This window comes from Ischnura elegans, chromosome 12 (genome assembly GCF_921293095.1).
Source record: "Ischnura elegans chromosome 12, ioIscEleg1.1, whole genome shotgun sequence".
NCBI lineage: Eukaryota > Metazoa > Arthropoda > Insecta > Odonata > Coenagrionidae > Ischnura > Ischnura elegans.
Genome location: NC_060257.1, coordinates 33,179,397 through 33,207,384, shown reverse-complemented (window position 1 = coordinate 33,207,384; position 27,988 = coordinate 33,179,397). Strand labels below are relative to the sequence as shown.

General features: G+C 37.3%; 1 protein-coding gene across 1 annotated transcript; it reads left to right on the top strand.

Moving 5' to 3' along the window:
* The first annotated feature begins 14,841 nt into the window (after window positions 1-14,841).
* Window positions 14,842-20,654, top strand: LOC124169299 (sarcosine dehydrogenase, mitochondrial-like). Its single transcript, XM_046547867.1, has 6 exons — window positions 14,842-14,927; window positions 15,548-15,674; window positions 16,188-16,447; window positions 17,586-17,798; window positions 18,505-18,628; window positions 20,112-20,654. The coding sequence occupies exons 1-6, from the start codon at window positions 14,922-14,924 to the stop codon at window positions 20,354-20,356; spliced, it is 975 nt and encodes a 324-aa protein (XP_046403823.1). The 5' UTR covers window positions 14,842-14,921; the 3' UTR covers window positions 20,357-20,654.
* The last annotated feature ends 7,334 nt before the right edge of the window (window positions 20,655-27,988 follow it).

Below are 27,988 nucleotides of genomic sequence, written 5' to 3'. Positions count from 1 at the left end.
CATTCCCAGATTAGAAATTGTAATTGTCCAATTTAAGGATAGGCAAGTAGAAGAAGTAGTAGAAGATAGAAGGTAAGTACTGCCGTACCTTTACTTTATATCGAAATTCTAGTTTTTTTGGTGGCGAACGAATTTTGAATCTACCGCTACTCCGCGATTCAGGTGTTCTACCATGGTTCTCCACATTCCTCCGTTCCTCCTTTCCAACAGAGGAACCGGAACGGAACACCGGAGACAGCATGGTGGTTTGGCGGTTACAAAGATGCTGCTGCAAGTAAGTTTGATGTGATTTCTAAATAATTTTTTCTTGGCGTTCACTGGCGGCAGTATAGTGTTTCCGCATGCTCCTTATATTTCTTATAACTCAGCCTGTAACATCTCGAGGAAAAATATGGCTCTGCTTGGAACAACATTACCGTCTTGGTAAAACCGTTACTTGGCAACTAAAGGTAGCGTCTTTTTCCGTTGTTCATGGTGAAATTTTCGCTTTTGTTCCTTGTTTACATGATATAATTTAAAGTGGAAGTTCTTGTACTATAGTCTCTGTACGCGAGAACTTATAGGAAATAATGTAAGTGCTAGCGCATAAAATAGAACCTGTTGTTTTGATAGCGTAGGCTACGGCTGAATTTGTTGGAAGTCCCGACGGTCCGTTTGGTTCCGTTCCTAAATCAAATCAAGTAGGGTTCTTGGCAATAAATATAACTAGGAATTGTACTTACGTGTAACCGGGGGATTTTGCAACACGCATGTATGATTAATAGGTTTCACGTAAATTATTAATTCTTTGAAATCGGACTACACCGTGTGATTTCTTTCGATATGTATAGTTACGCACGCATCGAAAAAGAACAATAATGTTATGATAGGATAACCACCAATGTTTAGCCTTTTTACACTTTGCTAACCTAATAAAATATAAACTAATTTAACTACAAACTAAGTAACTGTGCTATTAGTCATCCATGCATTTAATTTAGTGGAAACTATAGGACGACTGTAAGAAACTCGGGATGAATCTAAACAAGGTCTAATTGTAAGTGATATATTGTGTAAACAAACCTTAAGGCTATGTTTCATGGTTCATTTATTTGCTCAAACTGCTGCATGAAATCTTATACCCAGAAAATAGAACTTGTGCATCTTTTCGTACAGCCATCGGTACACATTTTGGTGTAGAGTTTCGTGAACCTGATATATTTACCTGGAGGCATTTACTGACTATAGCTTTCATGTAGTGGAGTTGAATAAAAATAGTTCATCTGTATTTTTATTTATTTCCTATCTCTATTTATAAGTTTGTATGTCTCTCTTCTTATAATTGTCTGTATACTTATTTGTCTTCATTCTTTACAGATGTTGCATTTAACCAGGACGATACAGCCACCAATTCTAGTGTGGAAGTTACAGTGAAGAGTTGGCTGGAACATGCTAAAGCGAGGCATGTGAGAGAGGTGTAAGTATTCGTTTGATTATTATATAGGTTTGAGCAAGGAGGAATAATTTTGGTCTGGATACTTTTTTGGCAAGTTGCTCCTGTAAAGGGAGCTCATATAAAGTAAATTTAAATAATTATTAAACATCTTGTAATACAAGGTTCACCCTTCCATGCTAAAGGTAGAGAAAATAGTATTGTTATGTATTATTTTCAGATGCAGATTCCACTACCAAGTAATGCAAACATTTGAAAACAATTTTTGTTCTGCATATGGGAGGTATAATTACCAAAAACGTGGTTGAAAAGGATCTCATGCTCTATAAAAGTTCGATGTATAGCACCTGTAGAACTTAAGAATGGGATAACTTATTCAACAGGGATGGTAGTTGCACAGTACTACAGAAGCTACTATTTTCTAGTAGCTCTAGCTAACTAAGATGTTTTGAAGTAGGTGTTTTTGTAGGAGCTATAGAAATTTCAGTAGCTCACAGCAGGCCTTAGCTGCTATTCCCCTGTTATGTCTCTGTCGAAATGTGAATATTGCCAGTGAGCTAGGTTGTCACTTTTGCCTTGATACCAGACTACATTAGAAGATCTATTTTAATTATTAAGATTGGAAGAATTTGGAGATCTAAATCATGGAATGGCCTTCACTACAGCAAGTTTTTGCTAGTTTTCTATTTTTTTAAGTTGCATCTCGGCCAATGCAGCTAAGTGGTTTGTGTGCCAAATCAGTGTGGCTGTTTTCACACTAATCCCAAGAGATCTAGTTCACTTAAACTTCCTCCTTTAAATTTTCTAGTTTCCTTTACTCCTATATCATATTCAGCTCTTCTGCATTAGTCTTCCTTAGCTCCAGCTTATGTAACACTTTTCTTCACCTCCACAATTCACTCTAGTGTAGTCATAATCTTCAAGGGGAGACCAATTGTTCAGAAATATTATCCTCCATTTGAATGCTTTTTCCAATATCTTTTTCGAGACCTCTACTAAGCTGTCTGGCAAGGATGGATCAAAGAATTTTTTTCTAGATGGTGCACCAGGGTCTAACAGGCAACAGTCTTCTCATATTTGGGATTAAAATCTAGTTCAACAATTGTTCTATGAAAAATGTTCTTAATCATAATATATACATTACTAACACATTAATAATTTTACTCAAAATCTTTTCTTATTTAAGAACAAGAAAAAGTCGAAGAAAAGTTTGTAAAATGTATTCAGCCTGTAATGGACAGGTTTCCTAATTTTGAAACCTTAAGAATGTTAAACACGTGACTAATAAGACTGTAGCGTCCTGTCTTATGTAATCTGCTTGTTACGTACAAGATACAATTTCTTGCTACAATGAAATGTTTATATACTTCATTATTACAGGAGCAGTGCAGGAGAGCAAGACAGCCCCTGAAAAGGATGTGGATGTTGCCATCCAAAGCTGGCTAAGGCACGCCAAGGAGAGGTTACAGGGGAAGAAGAAAGTTAAATAAATCGTATGTAGTTTCTGGCATTGTACTGTTTTAAGAAGCCAAATAAATATTGTGCATGAAATTGATGCCTTATTTATTTAAATTCTTGTCTGGACCTATTATTTATTAGTATCGAACAAAATGCAATCCTAACCTAAACGTGTCCTGAAGGTGTCCAGAGCGGACAATTTCAGGTCGTCCATAGGCCACCTTTTTTACTGACATGCGGACTTGCAGCGGACATCATTTTGTATGAATTCGGCTGTCCGTAGGATGTCCATAGGCCACTTGGCGGACAATCACCGGATGTCCGAAAGGTGTCCGTGTGCTGTGTGGGAATCCTCCACCTCCACAAGTTTCCTAGTTGTTTACATAAATATCGTCTTTCGTTTGTTTTTGATCAAAATGAGATGCATCGTGGGACACCCCCAGTCCAGTTGTATCAAAATATTTGCATCAAAATGTTTGGACAAAAATTTTGATCAAAATATTTTGACGCAAATTTGACCGTGGGACATCGGCTTTACATCGTTTGCGTGATTGCTCGCCACAACTCTATGACTAACACAGAGATAATTATGCGATTAGAAGACCTCTTTGTGGCTTAGAATCACATTTTGGACCATTTTTAATACATTCGCTAAGAAAAGATCGTAGATGTTCAACCATGCGGATGTCATGGAAGGAATCATCGCGTGTGTTGTGATTGTGAATTCGTGTGACATACTTTGTACTTTCTAATCGCAATTTCATGAGTAACGATTATGGAAGGGTTAATGTTTGTCTTTAGATGTCATTCACATGATATTTAAACCAAATTTGCGATGATATAGGACTCCTAACTGAATATTTGTATATTTGTGATACAACGCTGAAGGATTGTGCCTTGTTTTAGTGCAATGTACCTATGCTGTGTCTAGATGAATGATTCATTAAATTTCTCCTCGTTTCCAGAAATAAATTTTTATTCATGTAATTTTCGAATATTATGCAACTGCATATTATCACATATCAACGGTATAAAATATGCATAAAAGGTTCGTAGATATGGTATAAAATGTGCATAACATGTACCTAAAGGTGCATACGAATGGTATGGTACTAATGGTACATATTATAATATGTGCGTATATTTAGCCACATCAATGGTATAAATCGTGCCAGAAGGAGCATATAAATGGTATAATATGCGCATATATTTTAGGCCACATCCATGGTATAAATTGTGCATAATATGTACATAAAAGGTGCATATACCCAGATAGCACAAAGTAAGTGAGTTAACCGTTTCTTATGGTTTTCTTACGGAAAAAATTGATAAGCAGCTTATCGTAAGCTAAGGAACTTATATAAGGCAAGGGTAAGACGTTAGGGACGTTTAGGTAAGGAATGCCGTCAAATATCCTCAGGCAATGTAAGTCACTTCTGTTGGAGCGCCAAAGGCGGCTGAACAGCGTACTACACATGCTACGCGGCTCATCTTGACATGAATTTAAAGGCTATTGGGGAAATTTAGCGAGTTTTTATAAGGTCTGAACAACTTATAACAGATTTTCCCGTAAATAGAAAAAAATTAATAACAGCAAGCAACCGGCTAGTGAAGATATAAAGCATAGTACAAGTACTCTATCCATGCGGCGGAAAGAAAAAAAATAACACCAGGATGGGTCCGAACGTGCGACCCTCGTAACCGAAGTACTACAAGCTAACCACTACACCACGGCAGTTGTTAGGAATAGGTGGCGTAGTTACTAATTAAATATCCAATTATGTAAAAAAAAACTTGTTTGGCATGTGCATGAAAAACTGAATTTATTCAAGGTCCATACATTTTAACATTTATGAATTTTAAATTATGGTTTGATAACCCGATGACTACAATACGTATATTAGATGTTCCTTCCTATATTATTCTACGTTGGTATTCTTGTGAATTTGTGTTTTTCTTACGACCTTCGTTAAGCTATCAGTTCATAAATGTGAATGATTTTCAAATTATGGCGGTATGATGTTATTTCTCCTCATAATATAGAAGCGCCAATAATAAAAACATTGTTTTAATGCATAAAGGCCTTAATTAACACTCTGTAACGATGGGATAATAACAGCATCTACGGAAGTGCTGAAAGTTTGGCATCCATTTTGCCATTACTCTGGATGTTTGTCGCCCTGGCCGTAAGAAACCCATAACAAGCTTACTTGAGAAGCGACTTCCTTATTTCTTCCTTTCACCTTATCTCAATGACTTATAATGTGCCTGCTATGAAGCCCTTAAATTAAGGGCTTTATAGCAGGGCCATATCAGATGCTATAATTTTTAGTTGAATGTTTTACTTTTGTAGAAAACCTTCACTACTCATTTTATTTCTTTTTTGGAAGGACATGCTGGTAGCCTTTGGTTAATGGTACATATGTGTAAACGGTAGTCCACATTTTTTTTTGAGAATATTCTTATGTTTTTATGAAAGAAATATTATTTGTATAAGTGATTTCTTTTTTATTTCCTTTTTTGAGAAGAAGGTTAACTTTTAAAAAAATTCATATTAATTATAGTTATTTGATAATGATAATATTATAAACTTTTTATTAAATTTGTCACCTGATTTGCAAATAAATTCACATACATCCCCAATGAAAATTTTGTATACAATTGTATACAATTGTACACAGGATTTCCTGTATAAAACTGTATACAATTGTATACAAAATGTGTTAATTGTATACAAATTTGGCTTTACACAATTGTATAAAAATGTGTACAATTGTATAAAATGTATACAATTGTATACATTTTACACAATTGTATACATTTTACACAATTGTATACATTTTATACAATTGTATACATTTTTATACAATTGTGTAAAGCCAAATTTGTATACAATTTACACATTTTGTATACAATTGTATACAGTTTTATACGGGAAATCCTGTATACAATTGTATACATTTTTATACAATTGTGTAAAGCCAAATTTGTATACAATTTACACATTTTGTATACAATTGTATACAGTTTTATACAGGACATCCTGTATACAATTGTATAAATTTTTATACAATTGTGTAAAGCCAAATTTGTATAAAATTTACACATTTTGTATACAATTGTATACAGTTTTATACGATTGTGTTAAGCCAAATTTGTATACAACCCTAACAACACATGGACATCCAATGGATGTCTGACGAATACCCAATGCGGACGTTGCTGATGGGCCAAGGATATCCGATGAAAATCTGGCGATTTCCCTTGGACATCTGTCGGATATCCATAAGTCCCAAAATCCGATATCCATAGGACGTCCCCTTCCAGATATTAATACCATTTTTGCATATTGTTGCAAGAATATACACCAAAATGATTCCTTCACATGATAGACAACCTTATCAAGGTGGAAGGATTCTTCATTCAAAAGTTTCATGGGTGTCTGCTTAGTAACCATTGATGAATGATTACCCTGGCGAAAATGTGACCGTTTTCAGATTGTTTAAGAACGCACCATGGAGATGATCATGAACAGCGAAGAACACTATCCCAGTGTGTCCTCGAGCGGAAATGTGTACGCCTTGGAGTGTTCACAAACACTCTACAGAGCGTTTAGCTATGTTTACGACTGTTTGTCAATGTTTCCAAGCGTTCATGAACGCCCTGTGAGTTACCATCTTCATTGTTTCGCAGCATTTACTTACATTTGAGAACACCCTGTCTAGGCTATCGAGAGTGTTCATGTACATAATGTAACATGCTAATGTGTTTTCCATAGTTCTTGAACGCTATGGGAACACTTGCCGGTGGGTTTATGAACTCTTGCAGTGAATAAATTTAATAAAGAAAAAATCAGTGAGATTCAGGTCTTACAGGGTCTACAAAGGAAATGAAAACCAGATACAGTTTGCTGTAATGATAAAACAATTATATTTAACTATATATTACACACTTATTTACAACAACACCACACAATCACATGAGTACTTTATAAACTGAATTCATCATGCATAACAAAGAGACCAGGCCCAGGTGGTATTCCACCTTTTGTGCTTAAATATTGTCAAGAGATTTTAGCATATCCTCCCTCACTCAGTCCATCCATCCAACCTAAGAAGTAGTTATGTAGTCCCAACCCATAAATCAGGTGATAAGACTCACACCACTAGTTACAGACCTATTTTAATCCAGTCATTTGTTGTTAAGATCTTGAGAGAGAGTCTTGCACTTAAGCCTAATATCCTCTCCTACAAACATATAGCTATACCAGAGCACCATGGTTTTCATGAAGAAAGGTCTTCAACTACGAATCTCATGGCCATGCAATACTACATTCTAAAACCCTTCAGTGAAGGGCATCAAGGTGATGTAATATATACTCATTCTCAGAAAACATTTGATACTCTCATTACTTACAACTTGCTTTGTAAGTTGACATGTTATGGCATTGATGGTAATCTTTTAAAATTATCATTAACTGTCTTAATGGTAGAACCTAGGTGGTCAAGATTAAATCCTTCCTCTCTAGTGTAATGAATGTGACATCTGGTGTTCCTCAAGTGTCCCGCCTGGATTGTTATTACATTTATTTATTAATGATGTTAAGCAGAAGAAAAAACCAAATGCGGGTCTATCAAATGCTGATGATTACAAATTACATTGCAGGATTAAATATTTATATGACTGTTTATGTTTACAGAGCAGTTTAAATAATCTATTTTGCCGGTGTTAAAGTACTTCTGTAAGAATTAGAGTGCTTTCCAATCACCTTGCGCAGATTAGCTCACATCACAACAGATTGAAACACACTAGCGCAGACGAACAATGGTGCAGGATGTGTTCCCATCTGTTTAGCGCAGATGACGTCACATCTGCGATTGGAACACGCTCTGAGCTAAACAGTTTAAAACAGATCAGCACAGATACGCGATTGGAAAGCACCCTTAATTTAAAGAAATGTGTACCAGTCACATATCATCATTTTAAAAGTCCGATTACATTTCATTGCAACATGAACAATGGATACCTTGAGAAAACCACCAAAATTCTAGATTAGGGAGTTATCTTTACAGCTAATTTAAATTTTGACTATCATGCGGATGTGATGGCCCCAATTAAAATTTTGCATATGATTTGTACACAATGTACACAGGATTTCCCGCACACGATTGAGTACAAATTGCATAAATGTGTACATGTACAATGCGTTGCAAAAAAAATTTGGCATCAAACAACTTGCGTAGATTGTACGCAATTTGCACTATTTCATATATTGCATAAAAAGAGTACAACCTACACACAATGTGTAAAGCCAAATTTTTGTACATATAAACATTCTTTCTACAATTATCATTGGAGATATCACAAAGAATAATGAATAAATATCCAATAGAAGTATAACGCTATCACTGACTTCCTTGGCAGTTTATTTCCCTTAACATTCAATCTCTCAAGCTTTTTTACATGAGAGGCAACAGAGACCTTAAAATAATACTAATAGGGGCATAATGACTGCCAAAATTAGTGGGCAAGAACCGGCAGGGAATCATTTAATTTTAGGCATATCATTAGATGTCGAGTAGATATAATAAAATGATCAGATAATGAGAAAATAATAATGTAACGTAAACATGGAATACTCCAACACAGAGTAGAATTTCTATCAATGTACAATATTACGCATTTGACACTGATTTCAGACATTTCTCTTTCCTAATGCTCTGAATAGTCTGAGGAATAACTGCAGGCACTCTCTCAAAATGATACATGCAAGTTTTCAGTTGAGGTACCGTCACAAATGTCACATTCAATATCATTATCAAGGGTGGGCAAAGCAAAAGACTTATTTTCCGCTTTGATTGGATAAGTTGCAATTGTTCAAGAAAAGCCACTTTTTTGCTCATGTTTGCTCCCATACTTCATTCAAGTTTGTACCTCCTTTTCTACAGAAGTGGGAACCTCACTTGTATTAAGGCCTGTTTACAAAGTATATTAAACCGTACAAGTGAATGTCTGTTTGCGTGAATGGACCAGAACAGAACATGTACAAATGCAAGAACCAAATTAGGAGACATTATATTTCTGTTCATGCATTCACACAAGTTGGGTGCCTATAACATGGTGCATTTTCGTGTAAATTGATGCATTCATACATTTAGACAATGACTCCTACAAGTTAATGTACAGTGTAAACATGCCTTCAGGAAGAATGTGGATCAATATACTCGAATTATCTTCATCAACCTCCTTGTTACCATTTCTGGTGATTACATGGTACATTTGCACCTCCTTGGGCTCTTCATGCTCCTGCAGTAGCTATAGAATTTTTCTCTTCCTAGTTACGGGGCGGTCTGGAGAGACTGGAATGTTCTAATCCTGGCATACATACTGTTGTTTTTATCCTCGAAGGGCCTCACGTCAGTTTCCAGTACATGTATTTTTCTGCATCCTCTTCCAACTGTAAGGCATTAGTGAATATTTTACTAACTATTTTACTAAGACACAAATCAATACCTAAATGATCGGTGAGAGTTAATTGATGGCTTTGTCCTGAACTGCTCATTAATTACTATATTCTCAATAGTTATTCATTTGTAAGAAAAACCCTTCATATACGAGTTCATTGAGAAGGAGAATAATACTTTAATGCCATAAAGAACAGGTTAAAAATGTATTTTACGGCGAGAACTGATATTTAAACTTAATCGGTCTGAATGGATTGTATTTTATCACGCAAAGATCATACAAAATATTAATTACACTGAGAAATAAATTAGTCCTGAAAGGCTCGATACACACAAGTTCGGTGGTTTACTATCGAATAGAGAAAAATTTTCCGTTTACTTACATTTAAATGGTCAGTAAACAGTGGATGGGTCGGTCAATGCTGACAAGGCATCTTCCTCAAATCCCTTCGTACTTCTAAGAGCCACTTTTTGCCAGTCTCCACTGCGAAAAAGGGGTCATTTTCCTCTTCCATGGCGTACGTCAACGTAAATTTGCTTGTAAAATAAGATTTTATAGCACAGCTAAATTCACAAAGTCAAAAATACAGTACCTACGAATGAATACAAATAACTTCAGTTGCGATGGCTGTTGATGGCTGTGGGCGCTGTAAGTCACATGTTATATAAGATGGCCGCCGGTCGTTTTGGCGCAAGGGCGCAAGTTTCGAAATACGATTTTTAATCCGTTATTTTTAGATAAGTACGTAATATAATGGTTTCAACGAAAAAGTTAATAATTGTCTCTGTGGTGGAAATTTGTAAATGCTATAATCACCAATTCCAAACTGTAGGTGCTTGTATTCGACAGGAAACCCATATTAATAATGAGCGAAAACCAAAACTTGCAGGAAAAACTTCCAATGCCAATTCGAATAATATTTGTATTCAGTTAGTTTACATCAATGGATATGGTTTATCTGCATTGGTATTGTGCAAATCTGAATGCAACAATTATTACATACATATTTCTTAGCTGATATTTTAATTTCTTAAAGCTAAAATTAATCCGAAGTAAGCACTGCCACTTAATAACACTTTAATTTATACCAAGCTTCCAGTTTCATTGTTATCAAGAAACTTATTGGTTTTTCATACAGCTTGGACTCCGGGAGGAAATTATAAACTATTCAACGAAACAAAATTTTGGACATTTTTACCGCTTCTACAGTTTCAGAACAACAAATGAACGCTATTTTGAAGTTTTATAAAACAATTGTCTATAACAATTAATTAAGTTTAAAAAAGTTTGCAACAATGCTAATAAAATTTACGAGTATTAACGATTTCTACATACCTTACGGGTTAAACAACAACTCTCTAAATTGTTCATTTAAAAAATTTAAAGTTTAAACAAAGTTAGCAACTTTTAAAAAATTAACAATTTCCGCATGTTGTACGGTTGAGAAGAGTTGGCTGAACAATATACCCTTACTCTTTGTTGATTATAACAATTACTAAAATTTAAACAAATTTAGCAACTTTTACAAAAACTATTATTATGTAATGAAGAATTCCCACATTTTATACGGTTGAAAAACGTGGAATGAATGATACACTCTTACTCTATTATGTTTATAACGATTACTAATGTTTAAACAAAGTTAGCAACAATTTTACAAACATTTTCAAAATCTTACAATTTCTTTAATTTAATTAGGTTAACCAACAACAAAAGAATGGTTTAGTGGAACTCTATATTGTTTATAATAATTTCTTAAGTTTAAAAATAATTAGCAACAATTTTAGCACCGTTTTAAAAAGTAACAACGTGTTACGGTGTAAAGAATAGAAATTGCTATGAAAAAGAATTGTGGTGCTTTGACTCCCAAACCCTGATATATACACATTGATGCACACATACCTTTACATTGTATAAAAATGTATAAAATGTACAAATTTTATACAACCTACACAACTATGTATAAATTTTCATAAAATGTATAAAATTTATACAATGTACACATTGTATACAGCTTTATACAAATTCATACAAAATGTGCACTTTGTACACATTCTGTATAAAATTGTATACATTGTATACAATTTACACATTTTATACATTCTATACAACTGTATACAATTGTATACAAAATGTGTACATTGTATACATCCTGTATAGAAATTGTATACAAAATTTTCGTTGGGGATGGATCTCAACCTCTTATTTAACCTCTTCCTTACAATTTTCACCTCCATTCAGACTTAGGAAATCGGACGCGGATGATTGAAATGGGGCTTACATACCCATCTCAAGGTTTCCATGTAAGTACGAGCCACTTAAGAATTCTGGATCCTGGGGATGCGTGAATTAGCCATGAGAATCTCATTTTTCGCAGAGTTATTTAAGTGGCCGAGTAAGTTTTGTAAGTTCTCAATGGGTAAATAATACTATATCATGAATTCTAATTACCATTTAAAACTCACAACCGACAAAAACTTCGTCGGTCGTGAGTCTTTCATGGTAATTAGAATTCATGATATGGTGTTATTTACCTATTGAGAACTTACAATTCATAATGATTCGTATCAAGGTTCTCGCTACGGTCGGTAGCTATCGATTGTGTTGCGTTCGATACATTTTTCGATCGTGCGAGTTACGATAACGGTTTTCTTTGAGGAAAGCCACTCTATCTTTTGATGGAATCTGAGACATATTCTCGTTTCTCAGTTTTCTTTTCTCGATAGCTGCCAACCTCCTTGAATTGGCAGTTCTATCACTCATAGTAAGTGCTCGCCATGTCTTGCTCACGGTACTGCATGCCATAGATGTCCAACTCCACGCAAAACTTCTTTGACACTAAAGAGTTTTAAAGTTGAGATGGCAGCAGCATCGGATCTGCCGCCAAATTCAAATCACTAAAATACGACCTCCCTTCCCATTCCATTATTTCAAGTCTTTTTGCTTCAACACAAAATGCCCGCAAACTCGTACGCACAAAATAACCGATTCTCAGGAGCGAATGGGTAGTTACATATCATTTTTATTTGGAGGAAAGAGCAATCAAGGCCTCAGGGTAGTAGGTTATTGCACATAAATTAAAATCGAAGTTAAAAAGACAAAAATAATATTTATTGTCAATAAGTACATTATTCATGAGAATAACAAACTTAGCCGAATAGTTCTGTGCTACATATTTTTTTCATGATGAAGTTCTGAAGAATGATTCATCAACTCCTGGATAAAGAAAGAATAGAAAGAAACACAATTAGAGTACATCACTTGTAATGTTTCAAAAATTAAAGGAAAATTACACCTCCCTATGAAAAACACAAGAAAGTTATGAGAAATGCAAGGACTTTCAAACAAAATTAGCTGAGTGAATTGGCCATAAATGAGTATTGCACTGTTAAACAATTTTTAGACGATATCCACAAAAATCAGTTCTGTAAGACAAAAATGGAAACAGACGCGTAACTATAGGGGGGGAAGGGGGATAGATCCCCCCCAAAACCTCAGAGAAGCAAAAAAAATTGTCTAGTTTTGACATTTAATAACTGCGTCTGCATAAAGTCAATTTTTTAGTGCGAAAATTATGTGAAATGTATTTCCAGGCATGCTATTTTTCAAAAAATTTCCCCAACGAAGGTGGGGAATCGCCACCCCAGGCTATCCCCTCCCCCCAAAGCGTAGTCCTGGTTACGCCTCTGAATGGCAACATGGATGATGCAATGATTCAAAACTTTTTAAGGGACTAGAAATACAGCTCAGTAATTTCTTAGACGAAAATTATCTTAGAGTGTTACAAAGAGTATTTCAATACCAGGTTAAAATTATAGAAAGATTCACATGACACCAACACAAAAATTCATAAAGTTAACTTCACTAACAAAACAATTTGGTGTAGATAAGTGAAAAATAAAGGCATTAATTAAAAATGATTTCACTTAAATAGATTTAAACAGTAATTCTAATACATAGTAACTTCCAACCACCGAATTTGGATGTTTGGAGCAAGCACATAGAAGCATAAAAACAATGTGACGAGCGAAGGATGGAAGTTAACTAAGCATACTAAAAATTATGCATTCCTTCTTCGAGATCCTTGGAATTTAATAATAATCGCTTCAAGCAGATGAACTACATTTGGATTGATCATTCTTAACAGTCCTATACTTGCTCCACGGGAAAGATATGTCTTTATCAATTGAGAGGAAATAAACTGAAATGTCACTGTTCTTCTAAAGAGTTGGATTAAGTTACCCAAATTTAAACATCCAACAACTACGTTCTTGAGAAGTATTTCACAACACATGACAGCAGGTGCAATGAAAATGAACGAGACTTACCTGGCTACTTGTCGAGGAAAACAGAAAAACTTACAGCCCTTGGAAGGGCAGTCCTTAACTGCGCAACAGTAACGTATTTCTTACTATACTCCAAATTTTGAAGATCTATTACGATGCGATACACGCTGGCAAATGCCGACATTCTTCGATTTCACTACAGAACTCCGAAACAACAACACAGTTTACTTGAGAGGCTTGAGAGGATGCGGATGTCTCCTTCATTTGTTTTTCTAATAACACTTCGACCGAAAATAAAAATCATTAGAAATTGACATTTAGTTATCATAAGGAAAGGCAATATAGCGTAAATTGGAAATTCATGGCTGAGTTATGCATTTTTATGGCTACAAATATTATATTTAGCAACAACTACAAGAATAGGTGTCGCAAATGCTTGAGAAAAAATTTCCCCTATCCTGTTGAACTTCCCTGCTGCATGCCATCAGATCTTCACCGCTCAAACTCGATAGAACGAGGGACAATGCCGGAGCCATCATCCTCTCCTTGCCCAAGCACCAAAGAAAGTCTACATACTGAGCATCGTATCTAGGGCGACGAGGATTACGATACTCGGGAAGTTCAGAAAATGATGGAAACTTTGTGATGGGAGAGGAATGGAGGGAGCCTTTCCGGCGAGGTGTGCGAGTTTTTTGACTGAGGGCTTGGGCAGCATTATGGCATAACTTTCCTCGGCTAAAATCCCTTGAATAGGGATGATACTTTTTCGGACTTGGAGTGCTCGAAAGTTTCCACGGAAGAGACTTCGTTGAAGTTGAGAATCCATGCACAAATTCTTCATTTTCGTGAGTCTGCTCGCTACCCCGAGAATCTACCTCTTCTTCCACGATAATGGTAGGAATGAGACACCTGCCAGATACACGACGGGACGATCGCTCCTTACGGGTAACGTCTGGAGTCGATGAGTTGACTCCAGAATCGAAAAGCCTCTTCCGAACATCCTTCGGTGACAATGAAGTATCCCGGAGAGACCTCAAAGATATCCCTGATGAAGGTATACTGGAGTAACCACTTTCCTCCGCGGACGAAGAAATCAAGGAGTAACGAGATGAGCATTCCGGGGTGCCACATTGCATTTCTTCGGAACGGCCGGGTGGGCTCATGGATTTCATTTTGAAACTGGCTTATTCGATCTATGCCACGGATAAATGCCGCGAAACTTAACAGACACGTAATCGTTTCCAGCGTTTCAAATCAGCTGTGGAGTCATTGTTCCTCATATGTGGGTATGTATAACTTTCAACTTGTTTGAACTTGTTCTGAAAGTCTTTTATTACGGAATCTTATTAATGATCTCTATCGGGAGCTATACATGGCTAGTATGAGATTTCTTCATCAGCACCAATACACCGTAGTCACGAGTAAAGTTTACATTTTATTTCTTGGACACTCAATTTCAAAATCATATTAGAAGTGAACATAATGCAAACCACCAATATTAATAAAAAAGAGCATACAAATATAACTTAAGTTAATAATAATAATTTAATAATAAATTATAGTTCACTTCAACGATCACCTCATTTTTAAATTGAGTGTCTGATAAATTAATTAATTAAACTTTACTCATTATTGTGGCGGATTTTTAATTAAACAAACTTTTGAAGTTAGGATTGTAAGAGATGCTGACCTTAGGTGCCAATGCAGTTCTAAGGGGAAGGAAATAATGCATAATTTGTGTCTTACTTCAACCTTGGAAAAATACCATTCATAAAATTAGCTTGAAATTGGGAAACCTTTTGTTATAATTTTGCTAATTTCAGAGTATGCCCTAAGTATACATATATTTATGCCTTAAACTTGAGCATATTTTATTTGGTTTTCATTATTTCTATAATCCTTTCAGTTACCATCCCTGCTTGCCAGTCAAAATGGCCGTTGTAGCTGTCAGTCTTCCATACAGCAGAGATTTGCCAGCAGCAACGAAGCAGCAGATCCTCCTCTACCTGAAATTGCTGATGTTGTCATAATAGGTGAAGTTAAATTTTAAGTTTTGAATAATTGAATAATCATTGTTGAATAAGTTTAGCATAAAGAGGTAGATTCTACGCTGAGAGGATAGGGTGCAAGTAGTTTGACGAGACGTTTGAATTAATCTGAGTACATTATCCTTACAGTTCTTCATCTGGTGTCCTATATGGTTCTTTCATTGCCCTCCATTTAATTAAGTAGCAGTTTAATCCGCTTTTGTGTAAATTCTCTGGGCTATGTCCCTGTTCTATGTAGTATCTAAGAACAATCATGTATGTATTGGATAAACAAGCCATAATACTGAAAATAAGACCTCTGGACGAATTATCAGTGACAAACCTTGTACATTAAAAAGTATACATTTATTTTTTGCTATTTTATTAATAAAGCAATCAAATCCAAATGTGCGCATAATTTAGTAGTCATGCAATCAGGGATCTCAATTTACATGTGTTATCATAATTTTTCCCTTATAGGTAATTTTTTATTCAAACAAACTTTTGTAATGATTTCAGGTGGTGGAAGTATTGGTTGCAGCACACTTTATCATTTGGCCCGAATGGGAGCAGGAAATGGTGCAGTATTGCTTGAAAGAGGTAAATTAACCTGCGGTACAACATGGCACACTGCAGGGCTTGTCTGGCGCCTGAGACCATCAGATGTTGAAATACAGCTCCTAGATTCAACCCGAAATCTGTTGAGAAGACTAGAAGACGAAACTGGACTGAACTCTGGGTGGATACAAAATGGAGGGCTTTTTATAGCCAACACTGAGGTATTTACTGGTATATAACTTCATATTTTTATTTCCTGGAAGCAGTCACATTGTGGTATGACAGCGTTTTACAGTTCATTAATGTTTGTTTGATTAATGAGTTTGCTTACACATATTAAATGGGTGACCCACCAAATTAGGTCCTAAGATTATGCTGACTGACTTTAGTCCTTTGTAAAAATGAAATAATTAATAGAAATATGATAAAAGACAGAATGGAAGTACAGCACATTCAAGTGAAGACTATACTTTGGTTGCCTATATTTTTGATCCGTGGATTTCTCTTTGATTACAACCTTCTTTTCTTTTAACTTGAATTTAAGTAATATTTTGGAAACACAACAATAACTCTATTCCTACCTCTGAATCAAAAAAGTACATTTTCTCTCAGAGAGAGATTCATGAAGCCATTACTTGATCCATCAGGTATATCATCAAGGCCTGGGGCCTGTTCTCAATTGCTTAGCACCTTCATTTTAACCACAGAAGGTTATGTTTTGTTGATACTCTCATTGGAATTTTTACAAAGGTGAAAAATTAATCACAATAAACTGGTGATTTCCTTAAGATACCGTGCCAAAAGAATGGACTTCCCTGTAAATGTCATGTGGAAATAAAATTTTACAATTCCTGAGTTTCCTTAATCCTGTCTCAATTGCTAATATAATTACATACTTGTATACCATCCCATCCGTTTACTTCTCCCAGAGACAGTAACTTAGTTGTTGGTCACCCATCTTAACCAGGGCGCAACTAGAAGGCTGGGAGGGGTTTTAGGTGCAACTAATACTGGGGTGTCTGGGGGTATGGCATACCCACCAGGGTAAGCAGGAGGTGCGGGGGCCCTCCACAGAAAAATTTTAGGATAAATAGTGAGTTTTACAGCTTTCTGAGGGATGTTTCGTGAATCCTTACACTATTCTGTAAGAAATATTAATACAATTACGTAAAATGGATTTAACTAAAAAAAATTTCTGAGCTATGGGGGGGGGGGGTTTATTCCCCAAAACCCCCCCTTGCTGCGCCACTGACCCTAACAGTACCTTGCCATGTAAAGTAGTGCGATTGATCATAATCATGTTTCAAATGTTTCCCCATGTGAGAACTACACCCTATTTTTTATATAACCTCTATGTAGGAGAGACTTAAGGAATACAGAAGACTCATGACTGCAGGAAGATCTTTTGACATAGAGTCACGAATGATTTCTCCAGATGAGGCAAAAGAGCTATTTCCCCTGTTGGACCCAAAGGCATTTTCTGGTGCTCTTTATAGCCCAGGGGATGGGACTGTAGACCCTAATAGTTTATGCACTGCCTTGACCAAGTACGCTACCTCACGTGGAGGGAAGGTAAGTTAACGTATGTTGTATTTTTATGGTGTTATGTAGATAATCAAGAAAAATACATATTGAGTCATTGTGATCTCCTAGTTGAAATCAAGTGATGGGTTTTCCACTAATTTATACATTCCATACTCTCCATAGACTCTTCTACTCTAGCTTTCTTTTACTGCCTTCCCATTATAAATACTGAATGAATAAAGTTTGAATAGGAATGAGTAAGAAATAAGGCTTGCATGTCAAAAAGCATATTATTATGAATCAGAGATGTGATCCTGGCCATAACTTGTCTTTTAGTGCCCACTAAGGTAGGTGTAAAAATTTCCACAGTTTCAAAGTTTCAGGCTAGAAAAAACTAGTAAATCTTCATTTTGGTTGACATATTCAGCGTAACGGACATGAATGAATATGCGTACGCCAAGGGATGCACATTCACATCTCCGAAAGACTGTTCTTCAAGCAACCAAAAAACCAGTTCATTTTTCATGACTGTACCCAAAAAGTGCTGCGGATTAAAAGTGAAATCTATCAGAGTGAAGTTGAGATTTGGAAAAATAATTGGTGTGGACCAGGACATGGCAAAAGTTTTATTTATTTATTTTTTCAGTGACCCATCACGTTTCTCCACAAAGTATAGCTGGGGTTTTGTTTTTAAATTTATCTTGTTCCCGTTATCTCATGATTGTCTACATCTGTTGATTATCATGTTTTTCAGGTGTATGAAGGCTGTCCTGTTACTAATGTTATACTGGAGGGAAAGAAATTTGGGGTTAAGCAAGTTTCAGGTGTGAACACACCAAAAGGATTCATTCAAACCAAAAAGATAATTAATTGCTCAGGTGAGATAACATATGTATGTTAGTATCATAGGGGTCTAATAATTCATTATGTAGCTATGAATAAATATTATAACTATAACTTATCATCCTATGTCTGTATCAGCCAAATGCAGGGATGCCGACTTACAAAAAATATTTGGGGGGCCCAAAGTGGGGATCTTGCCCCAGGAAATTTAATAAGTAGTGAGTTTTAAGTTTTTTAAGCATATTAGAAGAGTCACATGACCAACATTCCATGAGCCCTGATAACTCGAATATCGATATCTGGACACTTCGGGGAAAATCGAAAAGCGTGACACATTTTTTCCTCACACTCCTAACGAATTTTTGAGGGGGCTCAGGCCCCATGGAGTCGGCGCCACTGGCCAAATGTATTACATAGTTTGATGCTGGATCCAATTGTCATATCAAGAGCTTTTCATACACTGGCTAAGCTAGTGCCGTGGCCAGCCCTTATTTTTCAGAATGTGGAAAAGTTATGTTTTCCTAGTCCCTAAATGAAGTACATATTCATATGCTAAAATTAATCACCATAAAATAAGCGGAGCCTGTGCCCCAAGGCCCCTGTGAGCAGTGCTTTGGTAGTGTCATGGTGCAGGGTAGAACTCTTGGGGGGTTAACCAATTGCAACGGATTGTGGGAGTATGAGTCATAAAACCTTAAGAGATATGTTTAACAAAGTGAAACTCCAGGCCTGAAGGCCTTTCCTTTCATGGAGATAGAAAGTTCAGACATGATATTAGAAAGATGCAATCTTTGAATAAAATCCTATGTTTAAACGCTTTCATTTGAGTTAACTGCATCCAGCACTACAAATGATTGTGCAGCATTCTTTCATCCTTTCCTTTCTGTCCATATCCTATCCTAGAGGCATTGCCAGGATCCAAAATCCAAAAAGGCTTTCTCCTTTCCTCTCCTCCTCTCACCTAAGGCCAGGGTAAAAAGTCCCTGATTTGTAGACCTATCCTTTAGAGCGTGTCCCCATGAGACCCACCACAAGGGTCTTGATCTATTTGCATCTGGGCCTGGTTTTTGCAATATGCTTGAAAATGGCTGAACCAGGGGCGCAGCTAGGAATTAAGGCTGGGGGGGTTTAGGTGCAACTAATACTGGGGTGTGTGGGGATATGGCATACCCACCAGGATAAACAGTAGGTGCGAGATTAATAAATTGAGGAATTTTAAGATAAATGGTTCAAAATGGTGACTTTTATGGCTTTCTGAGGGATATTTTATTAACCCTCACACTACTCTATTAGTAATATCAATCCAATTAAGTAAAATGGATTAAACTTAAAAATTTCTCTGAGCTCTGGGGGGGTTTTATTCCCCAAAACCCCATTCTTGCTGCACCACTGGACTGAACCATCTCTATTAACAAGAATATTTACCATCAATATCATGATTATTGGAAGCATTCATCGATTATTCTGTGACAGCATTCCTAATAAATCTATGATCATGAATTTAATTTCCATGCACAGGTGTTTGGGGACGAGAAATTGCAAAAATGGCCGGTGTTGAAATCCCACTTGTGCCAATGAAGCATGCCTACGTTGTAACAGAAAGCATTCCAGGAGTGAGGAATACCCCGAACGTCCGTGATCATGATTCATCTACGTATTTTCGGGTCCAAGGTGATTCCCTGTGTGTTGGGGGATATGAATTCGACCCCATCCTTTTGGACGATGTAAGTACATACATGTACATAGTGATGGTCTTCATTTGAACAGTAAAGGGAAAAATCATCTGTGCTCAGAAAAATAAAGTGTGTTATAAGTGCTGCTGTCCTGAATGTAGCTGCAGTTCCAAACCAAACGGGTAAACCTAACAGCAGCCAAAAACCGGTCACAAGATCTCAGATGGGTGTAGTGAAACCGAAGACTTTGTGACTAGGGAATCCTAACTCGGTGATCACAAGAAGTGCTCCTCATATTAAAAAGCTTGAACCAACATCTGGTAAGGAACTCATTAATCTTGCTGTCCTAAATGTACAATGTCTCCGAAATAAAATAACTAAATTAGAACTATTTCTCAAGTCAGTAAATTGTGATATTCTGTGTATCAGTGAGCATTGGCTTCATGTTGATGAAGGTAGCCTTTATCAGGTGGACGGTTTCAATCTTGCCTCAATTTTCTGTCGCTCTCATCATATACATGGTGGTGTGTGCATATTTTTATCAAAGAACCTTCAATTTAAAGTAATCGATACTACTAGGTACTGCATTGAACTGCACTTCGAAATCACAGCTGTTATTCTGTGTGTATACAATCTCATTGTTCTCTCCCTATATCGGTCACCTAATGGCGACCCTGAAAAGTTTCTTGAACAGCTTGAAAAGGTACTATGTCATTTAATGCAGTTTAATGCTAACATTGTAATTGGTGCTGATTTAAACATTGATATGAGATATTCCTCTAAGAGTAGCAGGCAACTGTCTAATCTCCTGAGATCTTTCAACCTCTATTGTGTAAACAGTGAACCCACGAGGAACAATTCATGTATTGATAATGTGATAACCACTCTTAATGTTCATGCATATAACCTTACTGTCATCGATCCTCTTGTTGCAGACCATATGGCCATACTCTTTCAGTTGATTGCAATTAACAATAGTCCACCTAGGGAATCCAGCACTAGGTACATAAGTCCAATCACCATTCACGGCCTTGAAGTCTTTAAAGGCCTGCTTGGTGGTGTGGATTGGACTAGCTTACTCTCACACAATGACAGCCATTCAAATTTCTCTTTGTTCTTTGAAACCTTAATCTCCCTTTTTAATGAATCCTTTCCCAGAAAAGCTGTCCCAGTCCGAAAATTCTTTAAATCACGTGGCCACTCAAACAATCCCGAGGTCCAAATACGAAGGGAAAGTGTACTACATGCCTATCATGAGTACAAGCGACTACCCACTGAGGATCTGAAACAAGTGTATAAAAGTTTGAATAAGGAGTATCATTCCGCAGCAATAAAAGCGAAACAAAATGCGAACATGGATTTCATTAATAGTGCCTCTAATAAATTCAAAGCTGCCTGGAATGTGATCAATAGGGAAAAAGGCACTTCTATAAACAGATCTCCTATTACAATTGATCCCGATACCTTCAACAATCACTTTGTCAATTCCGTGGACACCACATTATCAAAAATCACAAATAACAGGTGTGATGCCTTAGCACTACTCAATAAACACGTGATATCCCCTCCTAAATTTCAGTGGCAATGGATTAGTACGAGGGATATTTTCAATGTAGTAAAAAAATTTAAAAACTCCACCAGTCGTGACATCAATGGACTTTCCAAAGATCTGATTAAGTCTATAATACATATTATAGCTCATCCTCTATCTATTATTAGTAATGCCTGTTTTTCCACTGGATACTTCCCAGACTCCTTAAAATATTCTAAGGTCATACCTGTCTTCAAAAAAGGAGACACTACTCTTCCCAACAGCTATAGGCCCATCACCATTATATCAGTGATCGCTAAAATAATAGAAACTATTGCCTATACACAAATTCTAGTACACTTTGAGAAACACAATCTCTTCACCCCTTCCCAGTTTGGATTTCGCCCGGGGAAATCCACTGAATTGGCAGTTGAGTCAGTGGTAAAAAATTTATCAAGGGCATTTGAAGACAAGCAATGTGTCTCACTCACACTTTGTGATTTAACCTCTGCCTTTGACTGCGTCAATCATGCTACCCTCCTGCAAAAACTCCAATACTACGGCTTTCATAACAGTGAGCTGAAATTCATGACCTCTTACCTCACTGATCGAAAGCAGATGGTACAAGTAAATTGTAACCAATCTGATTTTCTTCCAGTGAAACATGGAGTTCCTCAGGGGTCCGTCCTTGGTCCTCTCTTGTTCCTTATTCTAATCAATGACCTACCTTACAATCTTTCTATGGACTGCATGATATATGCAGATGACACCACTCTGGTGCAGAAATGCAATACTCCTAGCCAAGTCAGACTTCTTACAAAAAAGGCAATAGAAGAATCTCAACTCTGGTTTACAGCCAATAATCTCTTTCTGAACAATGGCAAGACACAACATCTTACATGCTGTCGTAAAAGTACTGAGCTAAACAATGATCCTGTCAGGCTTCTAGGCTTCAATATTGACGCTAAATTGACATGGAATTCACATGTTTTCCTAGTCAGCAAAAAACTCTCTAGGGTTTTGTACTTATTGAGGAAACTTAAAACCTGTATCAATGAAAAGTACATGAGATTAGCCTATTTTGCTTTTTTTCATAGTATTCTTGCCTATGGTGTTCGACTCTGGGGACATGCAAATGAAACCAAAGAAATTCTAAAACTGCAAAAAAAAGCAGTGAGGATTCTGAGTGGTGCTGGGCCCCGTGACCACTGCAGGCCAATTTTTAAAAACTTTCATATCCTCACCATCTACAGCCTCTTTGTGTTTCGCAGCATTATGCACATTAAAGATAACCTAGATACCTACCCCATTCGGTCCACCATCCACTCTCATGACACTAGGGCTAAAAATAGCCTAAATATTAATTACTGTAGGCTGTTTAAGACCAACAACCAGTCTGACAATTTGGGAGTCAAATTATTTAATAAATTACCCAGCAAAGCCAGATCAGTGAGCATCACTAGACTGAAAAATGTGCTGGAAAAGTGGCTGTGCAATTATCCACTGTACTCAATTCATGAGTATTTTGAGCTGGACTTTTCTTCTCTTTTATTTTAAATGTAATCTTTGTAATGTATGTGTTTTGATCCAATGTACATGTTTCGTTGTATCGAATGTTTTCATAAATGTGTTGTATACAACATCCGCGAGGGTCAATCCTCGCCGTGGATGAATAAAGATAAAGATATATCTAATTTCGACCTAATCGATTGAGATTAGCCTGAGTGCCGTGTTCCTGCGCGCTTTTTGTAGCCAATCGTACGTGCTTAGTAGCGGACATTCACATGCTGCGTACGCGCTTCGTCAACAGGCCGCGCATGGAAATTATCCATTGACGAAAAGCGACGAAGCGGCATAGTATCCCCTTAGTCAATGGGTACTATGTACATACGAATTAGATACGGAGGGTTCTGTGCCGTCTGGGTAGAGTGTTTAAAATATTCCTACCACCTAAAGCTGGGCACACACTAGACTCTCAAGCATGTATACCTCATCATATGCATCCTGTCAATTCTGTAACTCCAGTGTTTACATTTAATTGAAGGTATTTGAATCAACTAAGATGGAACTCAATTTTAATCGAATACTTGCCATTTTGCATCGCAGAGACTATGGACATAGTTGCCGGTATACACCACCTGCCACAAAAAATACCCTCAGTTACCGATTGAATTTAACATTCAGTGCACCAGTCTAATATCCACCCAAATTAAAGGAATATATTATTTTTACCCAATAAATGAGAAAAAATTTTGAAGCCTGAGGGTTAAGGTTCACTATAACGGCATACATCATGCGCATGCCTTTCATTAAGTGTTTGCTGCAGTTATCTCTGTCCTCTTGCCATCAGTGTAAGACTCTTAGCTACTTCACCTCCAGCTTCCTTTCCTTCTTCCCCTTGTCCACTCATTTCAATAACTGATGAATAAGGATAAATTATGAAAAGTAATAAAAATAACTTTCAATAATAACTTTGTCATTCCACATATTATTACTGTGGTGGAGCTTCTAGTTTGAAGTGGGATCCCTCCTCTAGGGATCCCTCCTGGCTGAGGTTGTTGCCTTAAAGCCTACACATTCTTCAAACCATACACATTCAGTTTGGCCTCAAGGTCTGGATACTGTTCAGTCCTGGACTGAAGGAAGAACTGACAGTGTGTGGCGATTCCTTGAGGTGGATTGTTGGCCAGACGGCTGGATGGGAAAACGATGAGGTTGGGCCTCAAGGCCAAGCGACCTTGAGGCCGGACCTCATTGGATTCCCATCCGGCCGACGATCCGCCTCAAGGCATCGCTACACATGCCAGTTCTTCCTTCAGTCCAGGACTGAACAGTGCAGACCTTGAGGCCAAACTGAACATGTATGGTAGGCCTGAGGCCCAAAGGTCCCTGGCGAAGCAGGGATGCTTAGCACCAGGAAGGCACCACAGACATTCATGAACAGCCAAGATCCAAAAAGGACTTTTATTGACCTTGAGAACAATGGGCAGGAGAGTAAGGAATCCCTCCCAAGTGAGATGACCGGCAGTGCATATAGGCTCTTACCAGACTGTATAACTGACCATCAAATAATAATGGTCCAGCTTAACCACATTAATTTCACTTAAGTGAGGTTTATTACCATCCTTATCCTACCCCTTTCCATAATGATTTGTAAATTCCACCTGGTCACGCCTGAAACAATGCAATTACAGATAAATTTGTCCACATCTGCTGCTATCGAGAACCGCTAAGTCATCACCAGTCTTCATGGAGGCATTGATGATGTCCCTGACCAATAAGCCCAAGGTCATATAGGTTCCAATCCTGCATGGGTGAGAATTCCATCATCTGTGGCCTGGGTTTATGTATTTACCCAGCAAATAAATTGTAAGAAAGGACTTGATGGTCATAAACTAACTTGTAGCTAAACAGGTCATACCAATCAGGGGCGCAGCTAGGAATTGAGGCTGGGGGGTGTTTAGGTGCAACTAGGTAATATCGGTGTGTGTGGAGGTATAGTATACCCACCAGGATAGGCAGTAGGTGCGAGATTAATAAATTGCGTAATTTTAAAGACAAATGGTTCAAAATGGTGAGTTTTACGGCTTTCTGAGAGATATTTTATTCATCCTTACACTATCCCATTAGAAATATCAATCCAATTAAGTAAAATGGATTAAACTTGAAAATTTCTCTGAGCTCTGGGGGGGGGTTTTATCCCCCAAAATCTGCGCCACTGATACCAATTGGCTCAAAGGCATTGATTCTTTCTGATGCAAGAGTATATCTTAGAATATGGGAGCTAAATTTTTATTATACTAGGTGTTTCTAAATTCATGCCGGGGTGTTGGTAGGACTTTGTAATAAATATGTATACAGGGTCTGTCCAAGAAGTGAGTTGAATAATGCTGTACCATCAAAGCATACTCTTCATTTTTTTTTGACAAAAATGGAATTGTTCACCCAGAGTTTGTGCCACTAGGTCAAACTATGAACAGCCAGATTCACTTGTAAGTCCTAAAAAGACTAAGCAAAGGGAAACACGTCAGGAAGGAGATCGTGTTTAACACTTGGAGTCTTCACCTCGACAATGTGCCGTCGCACACGCCTACATTGTCACGGAGTTCCTAGTGAAACGGAGAGTGGCAACAATACTCCAGCCACCATATAGCCCTGACTTGGTACCTTCAGACTTCTTCTTGCTCCCGAAGATGAAGAGGATACTAAAGGGTCACCAATTTTGGACTTAAGAAGTCGTTAAGGAAGCAATTAAGAGGTGCTTACTGCAGGTCCCCATCGACACCTTCTTGGGTGTCTTCTGGACCTGGGAAAAATGCTGATGCCAGTGTTCCGATGTGGAAGGGCCCTATTTTGAAGACTTTTAGTCGCTCGTACTGATATCATCACTAAATCTCTTTTCCTGACCTCATTCATCATACTTCTTGAACAGACCCTGTACCATTTAACTTCCAATTAAAAATGATATATCAAGTATAGTGATGTACGAGTAGCACTTTTTGATCTCAAGTCAAGTATGGAGTTGAGTTGAAAACTACTCGTGAGTATTGAGTCGAGCCGAGCCGAGTATGGTAATTTCTGGGCTAGGCAATGCGACAATGCATGCTCCATAGTATTCTCATTTTTCCAATCCCCTGGTGTTTTTTCCAATTCCCTGGTCCCCAGAATTTTCTATTCTGATTCCTTCCCAGTGAGAAATGGGTGGTGGAATTCACGTGGTACCCACGTGGAATCCACGTTGAGTGGTGGATATTGAGTGGTTGGACCCACGTGGAATCCACGTTGATTTCAAGTGGATTTGTGATGATTAGCATTAAATGTTAAACAGAATTTCTAATTTGTGGAACTTAACTCTCTGGTGACATTGCGTCATTTATCATCCTGAAACCACGCTAGTTATGTGAAAATGTATCGCACATTCTATTTTTATATAATTCGTGGAAAGGCAGCCATGAGAGCGCATGAAAAATCGTAGACACATATATAGAAGGTTTAGCTATAGAGTGGTTGAGGTTTTAATGGTTTTAGGACAGCACCTACTGCTGTTTTAATTTTTCCACCAAATTTCCACGTGGGTTCCACGTTGATTCCACGACCAAAAACACGTGGTATCCACGTTACATCTCCACGTGGGTTCCACGTGGATTCCACCACCCATTTCTCACTGGGTTAGTCTGTTGTAAGTAGAAAATTATAAAGAGGAGCGTTGATACTAATTGCGTCAAAAATGGGATAAGCTGGCGTTGTCCACCAAAACCTTGGAGTTATACATATTTATTTCTTTCAGAAATCTTGACAATTTTCCTCTATTCTCTCGGCGTTTGAATTAAGAAGTAGAGTAGGGCAAAAAAGTATCGCATAAGAAAGTATGAGCGATGCAGCAGTCCACTCGGATTACTCCGAATACGCCGCTGGGTCGGTAGTCCACTGCAGCTGACGAAAAGATATTTGGAGCCCCCGTCGATGACTACTGTGGTTGAGTGCTATGTATACAGCAAGCCGAAATTCCCAGGCCTCGGCATTAGAACGACATGTGGACTTTAAAAACGATATCATTACATAAATTATAGCACTTCTTGTCGGCAAATTTTGGAACTTGCTGGCCTCGACAGCTCTGTAACTGAAACGACTCGACTCGACATCCATAATGCAACTCAAAATACTCGAGTCGAGTATCAACTACTCGACTAGACTCGAATTTTGGAGTACTCGCACATCCCTAATCAAGTGAAAGTGCATTTAAAATGGTTTTTATGTTGTCTAAAAGTTTTCAATGTGAGCGCTAGTTGCCATACAGTACATAGATAGCAGCCTGTGAATGGAATAAGCATGAGAAAGTTGTCCTCAGCTCTTTTTTGCTGTTAAAATGCTGAGCAATGACAATGAGACAAAGCAAATTGATGCAGGCTGGTCCCATGAAGAACGTAGAGTACACAGGAAAACAAAAGTTAATCCTAGGATACGAAAATTACCTCAATTCTGGTGGTGGCTAGGTTGTAAAATCGAAACATTTCTGTACCTGTTGCTGAGAAAATTTTTCATGAAACATTGTCTTCTTTTTTTAATTAGAAACTTTAGTTTCTAGACGTGCATCTTGAAAATAACTTTACTCCTATTTGTGCATTCCACATTACCTACTATCCCCAGAATTTTCCAACCCCATAGAATTTATGTCTAGATTCCAAAGAAGA